Source organism: Pelecanus crispus, chromosome 11 (assembly GCF_030463565.1).
Source record: "Pelecanus crispus isolate bPelCri1 chromosome 11, bPelCri1.pri, whole genome shotgun sequence".
Lineage (NCBI taxonomy): Eukaryota > Metazoa > Chordata > Aves > Pelecaniformes > Pelecanidae > Pelecanus > Pelecanus crispus.
Window position 1 is genome coordinate 24,271,559 of NC_134653.1, and position 15,388 is coordinate 24,286,946.

The 15,388-nt window shown below is 42.7% G+C and overlaps 1 protein-coding gene across 1 annotated transcript in view; it reads left to right on the forward strand.

Moving 5' to 3' along the window:
* Positions 1–1,394: 1,394 nt before the first annotated feature.
* Positions 1,395–15,388, forward strand: part of MED13L (mediator complex subunit 13L) — a 208,185-nt gene continuing 194,191 nt past the window's right edge. Inside the window, exon 1 of the mRNA XM_075718255.1 lies at positions 1,395–1,469. Coding sequence (XP_075574370.1) covers positions 1,398–1,469 — 72 coding nt within the window. The 5' untranslated portion in view covers positions 1,395–1,397. The remainder of the gene's footprint in view (positions 1,470–15,388) is intronic.

Here is a 15,388-nt window from a genome sequence, read left to right on the forward strand (position 1 = left end):
GGGCTCGGGCACGGCCGACGGCGCCGCCGCCGCCGCCCCCCCGCACGACGCCCCTTGGTAACGTTTGCTGGCGGCGAGTGCCCCGAGGCGGGGACGGCAGGAGAGCGCCGAGGGCAGGGGCGCCGGAGCCCCGGGGCCGCCGCGCCGGCAGCGAGAAAGTTTGTCCCGTCCCAGGAGGCGGGGGGCGGGACCCGCTCCTCCGCGGCGCCGCCCGGGAGCGGCGCGGGCAGCCCGGCCCGGCCCCGCCGGCCGCCGCGGCCTCCCCCGCCCCCGCCCCCGCCCCCGCCCCCGCCCCCGCCCCGCTCCCGCGCGCCCCCAGCGGCCCGGCGGGCGCCGCCGCGGCGGAGGGAGGGGCCGGGGGGAGCCCCGGCGCCGGGCCCCCGCCCTCCGGCGCGCGTCACGTGGGGCGGCGGCGGCCAATGGCGAGGCGAGCTGCGCCTGGCGGCCGCCATTGCTGTCAGAGTGGAGAGAGGCAGAGGCGAGTGTGTGAGGAGGAGCGGGTGAGCGGGGCCGCTGGGCGGGCAGCGCCAGGCGGAGGGGGGCGAGGACGGGCAGGGACAGTGCTCCCTCTCTGGGCCGGGGCTGCCGCCCGCCGCCCGCAGCACCGGGAGCCCCGCACGGAGCGTAAACAAGGCGGCGGCAGCGGCAGCAGCAGGAGGAGGAGGAGGAGGAGGAAAACACCATCCACCCACAGCCAGCGGCGGCAGCAGCGAGGGGCGGCCGGGCGGGGAGGGGAGGGGACACGGCCTCCGCCGGCACGCGAGACAGCGCCCCCCGCCCGCCGCCGCCGCCACTGCCCGGGGCCGGGACCGGGACCCTCCCCCGCCCCGTCCGGCCCGTGTCCCGCGGGGGCCGCCGCCGGGCCGCGGGACGAGACCCTCCCCTCTCCTTCCCCTCCGCCGCAACGCGTGCCCTGGCCGGGGGGGGGCCAGACCTGGACACGGAAGGAGAGCCCCGGGCCCCCCCCCCCTTCTTCTCTTCGCCCCGGCGGCGCTGAGGCGGCCTGGAGGACCGGAGGAGGCTTCCCCCCGCCGCTGCGCGCTGAGGCGGCCGGACCGAGACGCCCCCCGCGGCCCGCCGGAGAGGGCCGCCGCCGCCGCACCGGGCCGCGCGGCTTGAGGATTACCGGGCCGGGGCCGGGTAGAGAGGATCGCGCCCGCCCCGGCCTCGGCGCCCGCCCGGCGGCCGGGCCGCCCCCCCCCCGCCCGCGGCGCGCCCCCTGCCGGCCGCGCTCCCCCGCTCCGCGCGGGCCGCCCGCGGCGAGGGGCCGGACCGCGGCTGTCGCCCCGGCCAGCGGAGGCGCGGGCCGCCCCGAGGAGTGCCCGCTGCTGCTCCCCCCCCGCCGGGCCCGTCTCCTCAGACATGCCCCGCTCTGGCGGCCGGGCTCGCCGAGGATCATGACTGCGGCGGCGAACTGGGTGGCGAACGGGGCCAGCCTGGAGGACTGTCACTCGAACCTCTTCTCGCTGGTGAGTGCCCGGGGGTGGGGAACGGCGGCTCCGGCCGCGGCTTAGGCGGGCGCTCCGCTGCGCAGCGAGTTCGCCGGTTGGGTGCAGCTGCCGGGGGCTTTATAGTCAGGGCCCGTGGGGCCGCTCCTCCGCTGGCCCCTCCCCCGGCCCGGCTCCCCGTGTTTATTTTTCTCTTTAACGTGGTTTGCTGCGGGTGCGTGTGTCGCTCTGGCAGCTGCGCTCCTCCGAACGGGAGAGCGTGGAGGCAGCGGGTTGTGTGTGCGACCATCTTCCCTGGTAAACAGGCTTTTCTCCCCGCCTCCCTTGGCGCTCCGTGCTCTCTGTGCTTTGTGCCTGCCAAACTGGGGGGTTTTTCTCTCCTTTCACAATGACAAACGCCATTTCAGCAGCAGCAAACAGTCATCTAGTGTGACTGTCGGACTTACGCTCTGGGCTCTTGTGACTGCATGTCAGCTGTTGCTACAACGTGGTCTCCTCTTCGCATACATCGTGCTTGGGGGCAATGCAAGAGGTTAAAAAAAAAAAAACCCAAACCTTTTAATTTTTTCTTCTCTGAAGAAAAACAGTGGCTGAAAATGCCGTATGCTGGATAGCTTGTTTGCATAGATGCTGTCTACCCATCTTACTGGTAATTGACAACTTCCTACTCGTATTGCATGGTTTAATGTCGCAGAAATTATGGTATCTTGTTTTGGCTAGCTACGGATTTGTGATTTAAACTTAAGAAAACGATTTGTTTCTGTGTAAGGGCAAAGTCATTTGGAAATGGCTTGCTTTATTTTACCTGACACATATAGGGACGTTATCCCTTCTGGCTGGGCAACAGCAGAGTGAGCGGGAGGACTGTTTGATAATCAAGAGCCTTCTGGTGCTACCAGGGATAATGTCGGAGGGAAGGAGGGACTTTTTTAGTGCATGGTATGGTATAGTTAAAAAATGGTAATGCAAGTTTGGGGATAGCATGTGTGAAAGATGGTAGGTACCCTCTCCCTGCATCAGAACTCTGCCAGAATTGGAGGTGGGTGCATATGGTGTTCTTTTTCTAATAGAAAGGAAGAGATTGTTGTTAGCTCTTTTATAGGAAGTAAGGGGGGGGGGGGGGGAGAAAATTAATGAAAAATGCAAATGATAGAGCTCTTTGTTTTATGGTTTTTTTAATCTTTTATTGCTGTATGTTCGTTATTTTGCCTCTGGTTTGGTGGGGGTTTTTTTCCCCCCCTTTTTTTAAATGTCTGTATGTTTGGTTTTTATTTTGTTCATATTAAGAATCTGGGACAAGAGCCGTAGTTACTTATGCTGCTAGGGAACTAGCCCAGAGATTCTTCCATGAGAATAAATGCAATTCTTACTTTGGCTTCTTATTGAACTGTTATGTTATATAAGTTTGTATCTGTGCTTCTGTTTGATAATGTTTTCTGATATTTATAAATACATAGCAGTGCTATATCTATGGAGATGCAGGAGTTGTTATGGTGATTTTGAATACACTGCTCTTACCCAGTAAGAAAAATAAAACGGTAAGCATGAGGGAGACAATTGTTATGTGATTGTAAGAGCAAGGTAGTGAATGGTTTGTCCTTATAGAGAGCGAGTTGTAAAGTCCCCATTTATTAATGGAGAATACAGTAGAGTGTTTTTGAGAAACGTAACTTTTCGTGTAGTTGCAGTCTGCAAATCTGTCACTGGTACAAATAATCATTGGCGGGCAATTAGCAAAAACTATAAAGTGAAGTTATTTCACAGTTATTGTGGTTTGGTCTCTCTTCCTCCCCTCCCCCCCCACCTTACTAGACTAAGGAAACGTTAGATTTTAAATGTGTGTGCAATATGATTGAAATAAGTTTAGGCAAATTCTTTTGCAAGTGGGTTTAGCAATAACAATGAATTTAATGTGCAACCCTTTAATCTCCTGTGTAATTTTGTGGGAGCTATCCATACCTGTAGTGTGGTGCTGTGTATGAAAGTGTGATGTTTTTATTGTTTTCTGGCTCTACTTGCAAAGAAAATTCCAATCAAGTAGTATTTTTTTAATACAGCATACATACAAACACACAGTAACTATTAGGCTAATTTAAATTACATTAGTTATTTGTTAGGATTTATGTATCAGTGAAAGATTTCGAGAAAGGAAGTACTGACTAGAAATATGTGACCAACACCATTGACCCTTTAACCTCAAATTGTCATATTCATTTAAAAATTTATGAAGTGTTAGAGCTACAGTAGTCTGGATTACTAATTAGATAAACTTTTGCTAATCACTTTTTTAGTGCAACAGAACAAAACAGTGCACAAACTAAATCAACTGTTGATGGGAATTCATTCATTCTTTAGGAGTGAGGTGGATTACAAATCTTTTTTTGAAGTCATTCTGCTATTAGCAGTTGACAAATTTTTTTATTGCAGGCTTTGTTTCGGTCGTGAATCAAAAAGAAATGTTCTTGACTGGAGAATTACAGTTCTGCAGTAGTTATAATCTACTGTGATTCTATTTATGTTTAAATAATATTTCTTCCCCCAAACATTGGTTTTGTTTAAGAGGGAATGCTATCTCCCCACCCCAGAGAAAGCCAGAGCTCTGTGGTGAGTCTGTCTGGTTGCTGTAGTGGATTTGGGTTGGTTTAACAGTTTGTGATGTCTAGCTTATTTTTCTGTTGACTGTAGACAGTCTTCAGAGAGAAGTTAGGTACCACTGTCTCTCTTCTGAATCATTTTACAAAAATATTTTCTAAAAGCTTTTTAGAAACTGATGCTGTTTTATCAGTGATGTCCAGAAAGTATAGAGGTCCCTGGCTTTCTTACCTCAAAATATTTCACGTGAGGGGAAGGCACAATCTTAAGTTAAGGTTTTAAAGTTAGCTTTGAATATTCAGATGCTGAGTGTGATCTCAGGCTTGCACAGTTGGGTTTCATGGAGTGTCCCTCTGGACTTAGTGACGCAAAGTGTCTGTATTGTGTGTTACTGTATAATGAAGCAGGAATCCAGTGCCAGAAATTCCAGTTCTAGAAAATGGGTTAATGTTTGTATGCTCTGTCAGTCACAGAAAAAAAACCAACCCAAAACCAACCAACCAAACAAAAACCCAACCAAAAAACCCACAAAGAAATCTAGAATTTTACTCTAAATGTGAAGTGTTTCTTAGCAAGATGATATAAGGGCCAGTTTGCATGTTTGTCATAAGAATACACCTTAGATATAAACTTGTTTATACTGGCATACGCAGCAGATTAATAGGCTTCTTCACTAAAAATACACTTTCTGTCTGAAATTGCTATGTTTCTAGCACAGCAGTAAAAGAAATTATATTTATCCTAACTCTGTTTTTGTAGTAGTCAAAATGTCTGCTGCTGCTTCTGAAAAAGAATATCTGTTTATCAAAACAGTATTTAATAAGCAATTGTTAAGGGCCAATTTATTTCAATACTAATTAAGAGTTGTCTAATAACTATTTAGAGACAAAATCTTCTGAGGTAATATGCTTTATATTAAAACTTCAGACCCAGCTGGCAAACAGTCTTTGTATGAATAATCCTTAATCGTAAAAGTAATCTTACTGAAATGAATTTGACTTTTTCCTGTGAGTAAGGGTTAATCATATGACAGTGAGGGCTTGCATGAAGTATGAAGATCTTTTCCTTAGCTGTCTGGCTTAGCTGCCGTGGTGGATCCAGAGGCACAAGTCAGTCTCTGAAAACCGGGATGAAGTTGCATAACATTTCATATGCGGGAGCTGGAAAAAGAGTACAGCAAAGGGTGTCAGAAATGACCTAAAATTTGGAGTAGCTTTCCTGTGGTGAAAGATTAGATACTGTAGGAGCAGGAATCTTTAGCCTGGAAAAGACAAGATTGTGTTCTTGGAAAGTGAGACCTATTTATAGAGGACTTTCATAGAAGCTGGTGTGGAAGATGTTGTGAGTACTTGTTTAAATGCATTCTTACAGAAACCTCCTGCCAGAAAGGTCTGGTTAATAGGAATTGTATCTTTCTTGCAGTTAATGTTCAAAGGTGAATTTACAAACGTAAAGATCATTGCCGCTGTTACTTTTTTTTAGTTTGCAAACAGGAACAGAAGTTGTTGCCTTCGATCAGTGAGTTTTGTTGCCGTTTTCTTAACGAAACTGAAAGCAGTCAAGGAAATCTGAGATGGCATTTGAATTATTTTCTTAAAGGTTTTTCATGGCATCAGAAAGTGAAGAATAAGAATGCAGAGATTGCTGGTGAGGTACTCTTTGGTGTTGCATAATTGTCAGTAGAGGACTTCATGGTAAATGGTTGATTGCCCAACCAAATCCATAAGTAGTAAATTAACCGGTAGTTGTTCTCGCTTACTGTGTTATCATAAATGCAGTGCTCCAAGGAGTAGGCTGTTATTTTGGCATGCAGGATGTTACATCACTACATGGTAGGTATCTTCCTTGTTTGAAATTTTATGTAGGTGTGAATTTGCATGTATATATATTTAAGAGATGGAATTAGCCTCTCAAGTTTTCCAAAAGGATTTGATTCTTTAGTTACCTTTATCCTGAATTCTATTAGGTAGCAAGACAGAAGTAGAAAAATTACATTAGAAAGCTTGCTCACTTCCTGCTAATAAAAGATTATTTAAAGTTGCTTCAGTGGTAGGCTTTTATTATGTCCTGTCAGAGTATTCGACCGTTTAATGGTATCTACAAGGGTGTGAGTTTGAAGAAAATAGACCCAGATTTGCAAAGAGATTGGGATGGAGTGACATTCAGTTAGCTTGCCCTGCTTTGGGAGTGCAATTAATGAACCTGTGTTAGGTAACTAACCTCTTCTGAATATTGCACAAAGAAAATGGGGTGGGCAGTTTGGGACAAAGCATGCCAAAGAATCCCAAGCTAGCCACTAAGAAATATTTGAGTGAGGTTTATCTTGAAATGTTGATTATTCTGAATGTACACAGATACTGGGGCTGTGAATCCTTCTCCAATGACTGTGTTCTGTTTTCGGTGACAACACGAGTCCTTTGGTGTGATGGCTATTGCGAACATCAACATGATTAAGAAAATACTCAAATATTAGGCTGATGTATTAAATCCTAGGTAACTGTGTCTTAAGAATCATAATTTTCACTTGCCATAATAATGTCTGAAAATACATATTCCTGTTTTTTTCTACATAATTAGTGCAGTATTGACATCATAACTCCAGTTCTCACCGCCCCTGCCTCCCCCAGATTCATTTGATCTTGAATTTTTTTCCCCTTCTGCTTCTGAGAGCTCTTTCTCAGGTGAAAGCGAGTAAAGAAGGAATTCTTTAATCCTATATGTAGATCTTTCTTCTATTATTTTCCTTCTTGACAATGCAATTATTTTGAAAAAAATTCTAAAGAAACAAATTTTTGAACTTAAGTAGAAAAAATTATGGTGTGAATGAGATATATCTGCTGAATGTGTTAACTTGATTAACTTCAGTCACTTGATGAAGAAGGAATTTTTATGGATTTTGTTTTCATTTTTTAATCTCTTTATTCAAAAATGTTTTGCCTTCATAAAGGGGTGTGTGTGCACAGATGCACTGCTTTTTAAATACCTGAAAAATATCAGTGTTACTGGAATGTTATACTTTGTATTAAGTTGAACATCTATGCATGTTTGAAGCTGTTTACTGGATGAGAATGCTTAACCTGTTGTCTCCATTTTTTCTTTGATCGCTCTAGGGAATTACACCCACCCCCCGGTCTTCACTTTTGCACTCTTAGTTACGGCAGCATCCTTTTATCGGAGTTTGACTAAAACATCCCTGATCATATCAAGAATGCTGCTACAAATGTTCTCTCACATTTGGGGGCTGGGACCATGTTGCACCTTTCTGCGTTCTTTCATTGTCTTCCCCTGTTGTTATATCTCCTCAAAGTTACTGTGCTTTCAGTTCCAAAGCCTTGAGCCCTATTCCTTCTCTGCCTTTTATTTTTCATTCAGTACTGACTGACTCCTGACTCTAATATGCACCAGGATCATCAAATTATTAATTAGTATCTTTTGGGCTTTTTCCTAGTTGTTCCTTTGTATTTGTGGAAAGTTACCAGTTGATGTCCACAAACGTACTACGTTGTTGTCGTCCTGCAAACCCTTTTCCTAAACTTGTTTGTGGGATCCTACAGACAACCTAATAATACTGAATAGGTGGTTGGTCTTTTCAGACTGTTGCCTTTAAGGCTGGCAAGTATAGTTTTATATTCTTTCAAGTCTATGTGTATTCATTTACTATTCTGTGGGTGAGTAGTGCACTTTTTTTGTGTAGAGTCTAGCACAGTGGGATTTGCGACTTGTTGGTGCCATAGTAACAAAAATAATATGAAAAAATACTGCTCTGACTAGAAGCAAGCTCGTTTTAGTATTATCTTGCTAGTTGTAAAAGCGCACAAGTGTTTTCAAAAGAAGATCCCAAGTCAAATCCAGAAGATCTGTTTATATGGAGTATGTATTTACATGGGGGCATCCTTCTTCCTCAGACCAAGCTTTTATAATGCTTTCATTTTAAGCTTTAAGTATTGCTTTAAAAATAGGTACTCTTTCCCTGAGTTCCCTGACATCAGCTGGTAGTTTCAAACAGAAACCAGCTAATAAAAATATTCTGCTCTAACAGATCTCAAAATATTACTAAAACATTGTGTTAGATTCCCTCTACACACAGTTGTGACGTAAATAGCACAGGGATAACAGGCCTGTGATACTAAGAATGACAGCTTGCATTGTTTCCTGCTGTGGCTTCAGCTAGTTACGCAGTCTTGCATTAGTATGATCACTGTACTGTAAAATGATAATGATGTCTGAACATATACCACTTTGATACCATATAGTAAGTTTAACTTTTCAGATCGAGAGGGTTCTTAGCATTTTACTTAGTAAGATGATGCCTGTCTTTTAGTATTTCACAAATCTAAAAGGTTTAAGCAGTCTTTCCTTTGGCTTTTGCTGGGAATTTTGATTAATATTGGTAAATCCCGACTCTCACTTCCTACCTCAGTCTGTTAAAAAATGTTCTTTCTCATTAAGTCATGTGTGGCTTAATTCACTTTCCTGAGCAGAATTGCAATAGGGCATATGGAAGTGTGACTTGAGCTATTGTTCTCTCTCTTGTTTCTTTGAGACAGGAAACTTCATTGTGTGTTGCTGTTCTATGATGTGCCCCTGGGCAATATTTATGTTTATGTGACTAAGGCAGATGAGCTCAAACATACACAAAACACCTTGTCCCTATACTAAGGAATGTATTTAGGATTGTATTTAATCAGCTTATGAAAATGGAGAAAAATGGACAGTTTTCTAAAATTAATTTTTAGTATAAGATATGACATGCTTATTTCTGTATCGCTTCTCATTAGGCACTTACCTCTGCTTTCTTTAGTCAGCCAGTGTTGCAGTGTAGTGTAGTGTACTATTCTTGTTTATGAAAAGAAAATAATACTAATTACAGAATAAAAGGTGGTTTTTTTTCCTCTCACTTTTTGTCCCTCTCCCTCCACTCTTTTTCCATGCCTTGGTGACCCAAAATGATTCATCAGCTCACATTTAAGCCTGGATCAGGCAACTGACATAGTGAAAATTTTTTTCCCCCTTCTCACTCCCTAGCCAGCTCTGTGTACCTCTTGTTCCTCTCTCTTCCCACAAAGTTTTGGCAGCAGCATGGATTGAAGCGAGATCAAAGTGACTGAGTAACCACAATCTATGTCTTAGAGAAGGGAATATAAAGCTTGTTCAGTAAAACTTTATTTATTCATCTTTTAGTTTTAAAAGAGCTATGCTGTGGTCAGTGCCTTGTTGCCTATTCTTACAGCTCCATATTTGCCCATAAAATACAATATTTTGTGAGAACAGAGGATTGAAAACAGTTTACGGGAAAACTGTTCTGTACCTACTGACTGGGCATTGGCAACCTTCTGGTTTTTGGTAATGATGCATTCATAGCTAACAGCTATGAGACATAAGTTTCAAAATATATTGGTTTTTTACAGTATAAAACAAGAAAGTACGACTTCTTTCTTATTGGAGTCTCTGGTTTACTAGGAAGCTTTCAAATCTGGTCTAGTGTATCTGCAGTCTCTTAGTGTCAGGTTTATGAATCTCAGTTCATGCATGTCCACAATATTACTGGATTTGTAGGCAGTTCTGGGTGAGTTATTAAATCCATTCCAGGAGCATCTTGTAGTGACTGTGTCAAGTCTTTTTATAAAAAAAAAAAAAAATTTCTTTGCTGGCAGAGTAGGTTAATTGGTTAAATTACTTTATTCTGAATTTTCTGGTTTCATTTTTAGTCCAGTATTTCTGGTTATTTAATTTTGTGTGTGTATTTTAATAAAATTTTAAGTTGAGTTCTCTGTGAATTTCCAGAATTTCCTTCTGGCGGGAGTTGTTGGATTCTTGTCTTTGCAGGAATGACAGTAAGAAAGCTGGCAAAATTAATCTACATGACCGGTCACGTAGTGGATTTATTTACTACTTTCTATATTAAAGAAGATTCATAGGAAAGAATTCTTGAGGTGGTGGTTTTTTAAAGGGCTAAGGGATTTTGGCTGACTGCCTATCAGTTTGAGCTTTATTTGATGTCACTGGTCAAGACAATGTTGATGTTAAAGAACCAGGGCTGTCTGATTGTATTTCTGCACTGTTACTACCTTCCTAGCCTGGAGCCAGGAATCTGGGCCGGAGCCCATTTGGGCAGGCAGCATGGTTCGCTTTGCAGGTCAGTGATGGACATGTACATAAAACGACTATGTGAGCTGTTGTTGGTATTCACTAAGCAGTTCTGCTTAGATGTGGTGTACAAAAATGTTCTAGTTCTGAGCTCTTAAATACAGGTTTTTTTGTATAAGGGAAGAAAAGGAACTGCGTTCTTTAACTCAGCATGCCAGAGTTTACTCTACTTGGGTGTTACTTCCTACAGCCTGCCCCCCCCCCCCCTTTTTTTTTTCCTTGCCCATATGTCAGATTACTTGGTTTGGGAAACATCTGATAGTCCATTGTATGACTCTGATGTTTGACATTTCCTTCCTCCTTCAGTTAAAAAAAATATATACTAAAAAATTTAGAGTTGGGGGAAGAGAGATGATTCCTTCATTTACTTGCAGATTTGCTTTTGTCATCGTTTTTCATGTGTTGGACTACTTTTCTGTAAGCGGGGATTTTTTGTGTGTGTGGAAAACGGGCAGTTACTTAGTTCTGATTCTATCTTTTGAAGGGGACTTGCAAACCTAATCATTCACCCTGTCTTAGAATGAGGGAGGGATTCTTTGGCTAGCAAGTTGCACATTTGTTTGCTTTCTTTTGTGTGCTATCTGAAGTGTGCAGTGGTAGTTTTCGTTTTATTATTTGTTCTCAACCACCTACTTGGAAGCTAAAATATAATTGATTCCCTTTGGTGAAGAAATTTGCTGAAGTGTCATGGAACTCAGAGGTACCTTTTAGCATGCTCTGTAAAGTAGTGTGCATAAGATGACCTGCAGGGTAGTTCACTACCTAAACCTAGGGCTTGTTAAAATGAAAAGAATGTATCCAATTCCTTCTGTCTTTTGTCTTGGAGATGGCATTTTGCTTCCAGGCATTGTATGCTTCCGTTGCATACAGCCTACACTGGTATACGTTCAGTTCTGACATGGGTGAACTTCATTCCACTTCTTCCCCTCTTCCCCATAAAAACACCCAAACCAAACCAAACCCCACCGTATCTTGTTTTTAAATGCTTTTGTCTGTCTTGGCTTTATTGGATAGGTATGTTCTCCAAGTACATGGATAGGTCTTGCGTAGTAGCATCCTCTGAAATCTAGATTCCTACCTATTCAATACCTGTTGTTCAGATTGGCTTTTCCATTTCCCTTTCTCATGCTTGGGGGTGAGACTCTAGCACGACAACTTCCCATTTCACGTGTCTGTATTGGTGCAAAAGCCACTAAGTGCAAGCATGTGGAAGTGCATGCCTATGTGAGTTTCTATCACATGCTGACCTGAGAAGATGCTGCTGCTGTCTTTTAGTTTCCTTCTGTTTTTGTGTCTTGAATATTTTTGACTTGAAAGCGTCTTTTCAATTAACGGCTAAATCTCAGCCCTTTGGCTTCCAGCCATGCTTATCATGTTGTCCTTTTACATCTCTGATGAACTTAGTTACAGCCTTTACAGTGGAAGAGAGCTGACGAGCCAGGTGCCTGTTTGGAACAGTGTACTGAGATTTGCTGAATCAGTTAAGGGACTGGAGATTTGCTAACCAAAGCCATTCCCTGAAGGTGAAAGATGTTGATGTAACTCAAAGGTCTTCTCTCAAAAATTCCTTCTTTTAGAACAAAAAGAAGGAATTTTTGGTGGTTGTTGTTGTTTCATAATTAATTTTTTGAGAGTTCCTGGAGTTGGTCCTGAATGACTATTACTGTTTTATTGATGGATGTTCGGTACTGACTCGAGGATGGCAGGTCTGAGAGCTGTTTTGAGGGGGATCTTTGACGCTACTCCTCATGTGCTGATAAAGATTTCAAAGATGCCAGTATGGTACTTGGCTAAACAACACGGCACAGGAACAGCTTTGTTGAGTTGGAGCAGAAGTCCATCAAAGTGTCCTGCCTCAATGGAGGCCACTAGTTGTTTGGCCTGCTGGATTTATTGCAGCGTTGTGTTGGTGCTTATCAGTTTAACAGCTGCTATGTTGTCAGTGACAGCAACCTGTATTACGTGGCTTTTTGTATTTGGCAAATCACCTAGAGGCTTGCTATAGCCACTCAGAGCAATGCTGCAGTTTTTCTGGGAGAAGAACAGGGAACCCAAAAATCTGCCGCAAAAGTGTGCTCACCCCTGTAAACATTAGCAGTTACCTGGAGAAGGATATAAAAGTAGGTCAGGGGCATAGTAATACACTTCCCTTGGATAATCTCCCAGGCGCTTTATATATTTTGTTGAGAGATTTCTTGAACTAGGTAGATATTTAAAAGACTTTTTTAAAACTAGTACCTAAGTTTTTTTATTGTGGCATAAAGTTCAGCCATCTCATTTTGGTTTGAGTCTGCATTCTGCTAATTTAATTTGATACCTGGAAGACACAAACAGCAGCTGTTCTCTAGAGACCCTTATAGTTTCCCTCTTTTAGACTGAAAAGTCTTAATCCTTGAATGCTTTTTGTTGTGTGGAATATATACTTTTTGACCATTCCTGTAATTTTTCTGTTTTCTCTGCTTTTTGATGTGGTGAAACAAGAACTGCAGTTAGCAATGAAGGTGCAGAGCTACATGTGAGTCGTGATGGCCTAACAATTTCTGTGTCACCTTCTGTTTCTTTCATAAGAATTTATAACATTGGGTTTTATTTTGCCATCCTGTTTTTGCAGTGGACTCTAGGAAGGTACTGTTTATCTTTCAGTATGTCAGCGTTTGCTCATTTTTCCTTCCTTCTGCTGTGTTTTATTTCACTCTTTTACTTTAGTATTTAACCTTGAAATTCTGTGACGGATGAGATACATATCAGCAATTCGGGACCTTTTATCAGATTGCTCTTTCTTTTGTGCTTGCCACTCAAAAGTTCTTTGTTGGTAGCTTCTGCATCTGCCAGAACTGCTGAAATTTGAGCATTAATATTGGAGTCCTTTTGTATTTTCCACTGGGAAAGATGGTACTTAGTTGCCACCTCAAATTCCTTTTGAGACTAGTTTGACTTTTGTTTCTTTGAAACAATCTATTAATGTTCCTGGCTGCCTCCTCTCCCACACAGGTAGAATACATCTAGGAGAGAGAGAGGAAAAAATAACTCATTTCTGTCAGTACTGTTTAGGCATAACAGCTCATGCTATTAGTTTGTGGCTTTTAATAATGGTATAGGTAGACTCTATTTTAGCTTGGTTTTCTGGTCCTTGGTACTATGATACAGTATCTCAAACGTCCCCAGATACAGAAGTCCATCAGGAAGATGTCTGATAATAGGATTTTGGTTACAGCTAAATCCCTCACTGAGACCTGGCAAAGATAAAAGATGACATACAAGAGCCCTGACACTGTTGCTTGTCACAAACAGCTCTGACGTAGTAGCATTTAGATAATCTGTTCCAGGGGGTATGAAAGAGGGGGCAGCATGGTATGAAGAGATGAATCCAGCAGAAAGCTGTTTCAGGCACACGTGCTGCATGCAGTGGTGTGCTCAGTTTCTTGCTGGTTTTAAGAGCAAATGAACAACAACAAAAAAGGTAATTTTTGTCATCCTTCATTTTTAAAAGATTGTTAGTGGCTGTCCTCTTTTTTTTTTTTTTTTTTTCCCTCCCTTCCCCCAGCCACTTGACCCTGCGCTTATACAGGGAAAGAATTAAAGTCAAACATGTCATTCTGCTGTTGATCAGTTGCATATTAGGAAGAATGATGCTCAACTCAGCTGATCATTCAGCTCTTTGAAGCACTAAGCATGGCACAGTTTTTCTGTTGGCCACGTGAGGCCCATTTCAGAATTAGATTTTTTTTAATGTGTTGGGTTTTTTCAATTTTTGAATTCAAAATATGAAAAAGTTTGAAGAACTTTGTTTATGCAGTTACTGCAGTGCTTGTCTGCCAGTCACTTTGCCTAACCGAAATGCCATGTTGAAGCTGAGCTGCGGCTCATTCAGTGCACGATAAGGCCTCTTTTCATTGCCATATGGTTCCTCCCTGTTTAAGGGGCAGAAAGGATGAGCCCTGAGGGAAGGGAACACAAACCATTCCCCCCTTTTTTTAAATGGGTAGGATGAAGAGGGGAATGTTAATATGTGGTTTAGTAAATGATCTGATTTCAAGAGGCTACACAGGGTTGGGTTGGGTGTTTTGGTTTTTTTTAAACCAAGAGAGTTACAGACCCAGGAGTAAGAGATAAGAGAGTGCCTGTGTACAGGTGCTTGCTGCTGCTTCTTCAGTCTCACTGTAGAAAGTTGTGCTATCCAAATAGGAATCTTTCTCGCAGCGTAGAAATATATAGCTTCATATAGCTATGAAGAAATTTTTGTGTGTTTGTTTTTTTAGTTAAGCAGTCTTCTCTGTTCCTTGATGTGTTTTTCTGTTTTTTCTTGCCTCTGTTCTTTCAATTCACTTGACAGGGACTTAGGCAGATGTTACTAAATATTTTATTTCAGTGGGAGTGGAGGACAAGAGTTCTTGTCAGAGTGTGTGTTTGCCTCCCTCATAAGCACATGTTGTTACAGAGTATTTTTCAGTCCTCCTGTCTCTGTCCTTTTGTCCTTCCTTCCTAGTGAGGTATATCAAGATGACATAAATTTTATCTGGTATTTAAATGGCCTGAGTAGAGTGTGAAATGCTATTTTGTTGCTGTGTGAGGATGATGTAGTGAAATGAAACACTGTAACCAAAACAGATGGTGCTAATCTTGAATCTGTCTGCAAGATCTTAGAGCATTTAATTAAAATGGTGGTGTAATTCCCATGACACCTTTAACTACAGTTTAAATTCTTGGGCTATGAACTAAGGGCTTTCTTATGGAGATTTTTACTCATGTGAGTAGTCCTTGGTATGGGTCTCTAGTGGCTTCAGAATACCTACTTACTTGAATGAAGCTCTCTAAGATAAGACTCTAACAAAACTGGCATATATATGACATTTACATTTTTTTATGTTCTAATTTGAAGCATAAATGGTAGACTAAAGTCACCTAGAGTATCCTACAGTATCCTACATAGAAGCAAACAAAAATCTAGATTAGAGAAATTGTTTAGTTTGCGCCTAACTTCAGAGGCTGGTGAATATAGTGTTTTAAGGTACCCTGGACAACTTAACATCTTTCCCATGGTTAGAAAGGCATATGATGAAAGCTTTTTCATTTTTATATTCCATTTGGTTGACTGAAACTTGTTTGTAGAAGTACCTGACTTAAGTGATGTGGTGTGGTTTGGTTTTGGTTTTTACATCATTTGCTGCTTTTCTCAGAAAATTAGAGAAACTTATGTTTGA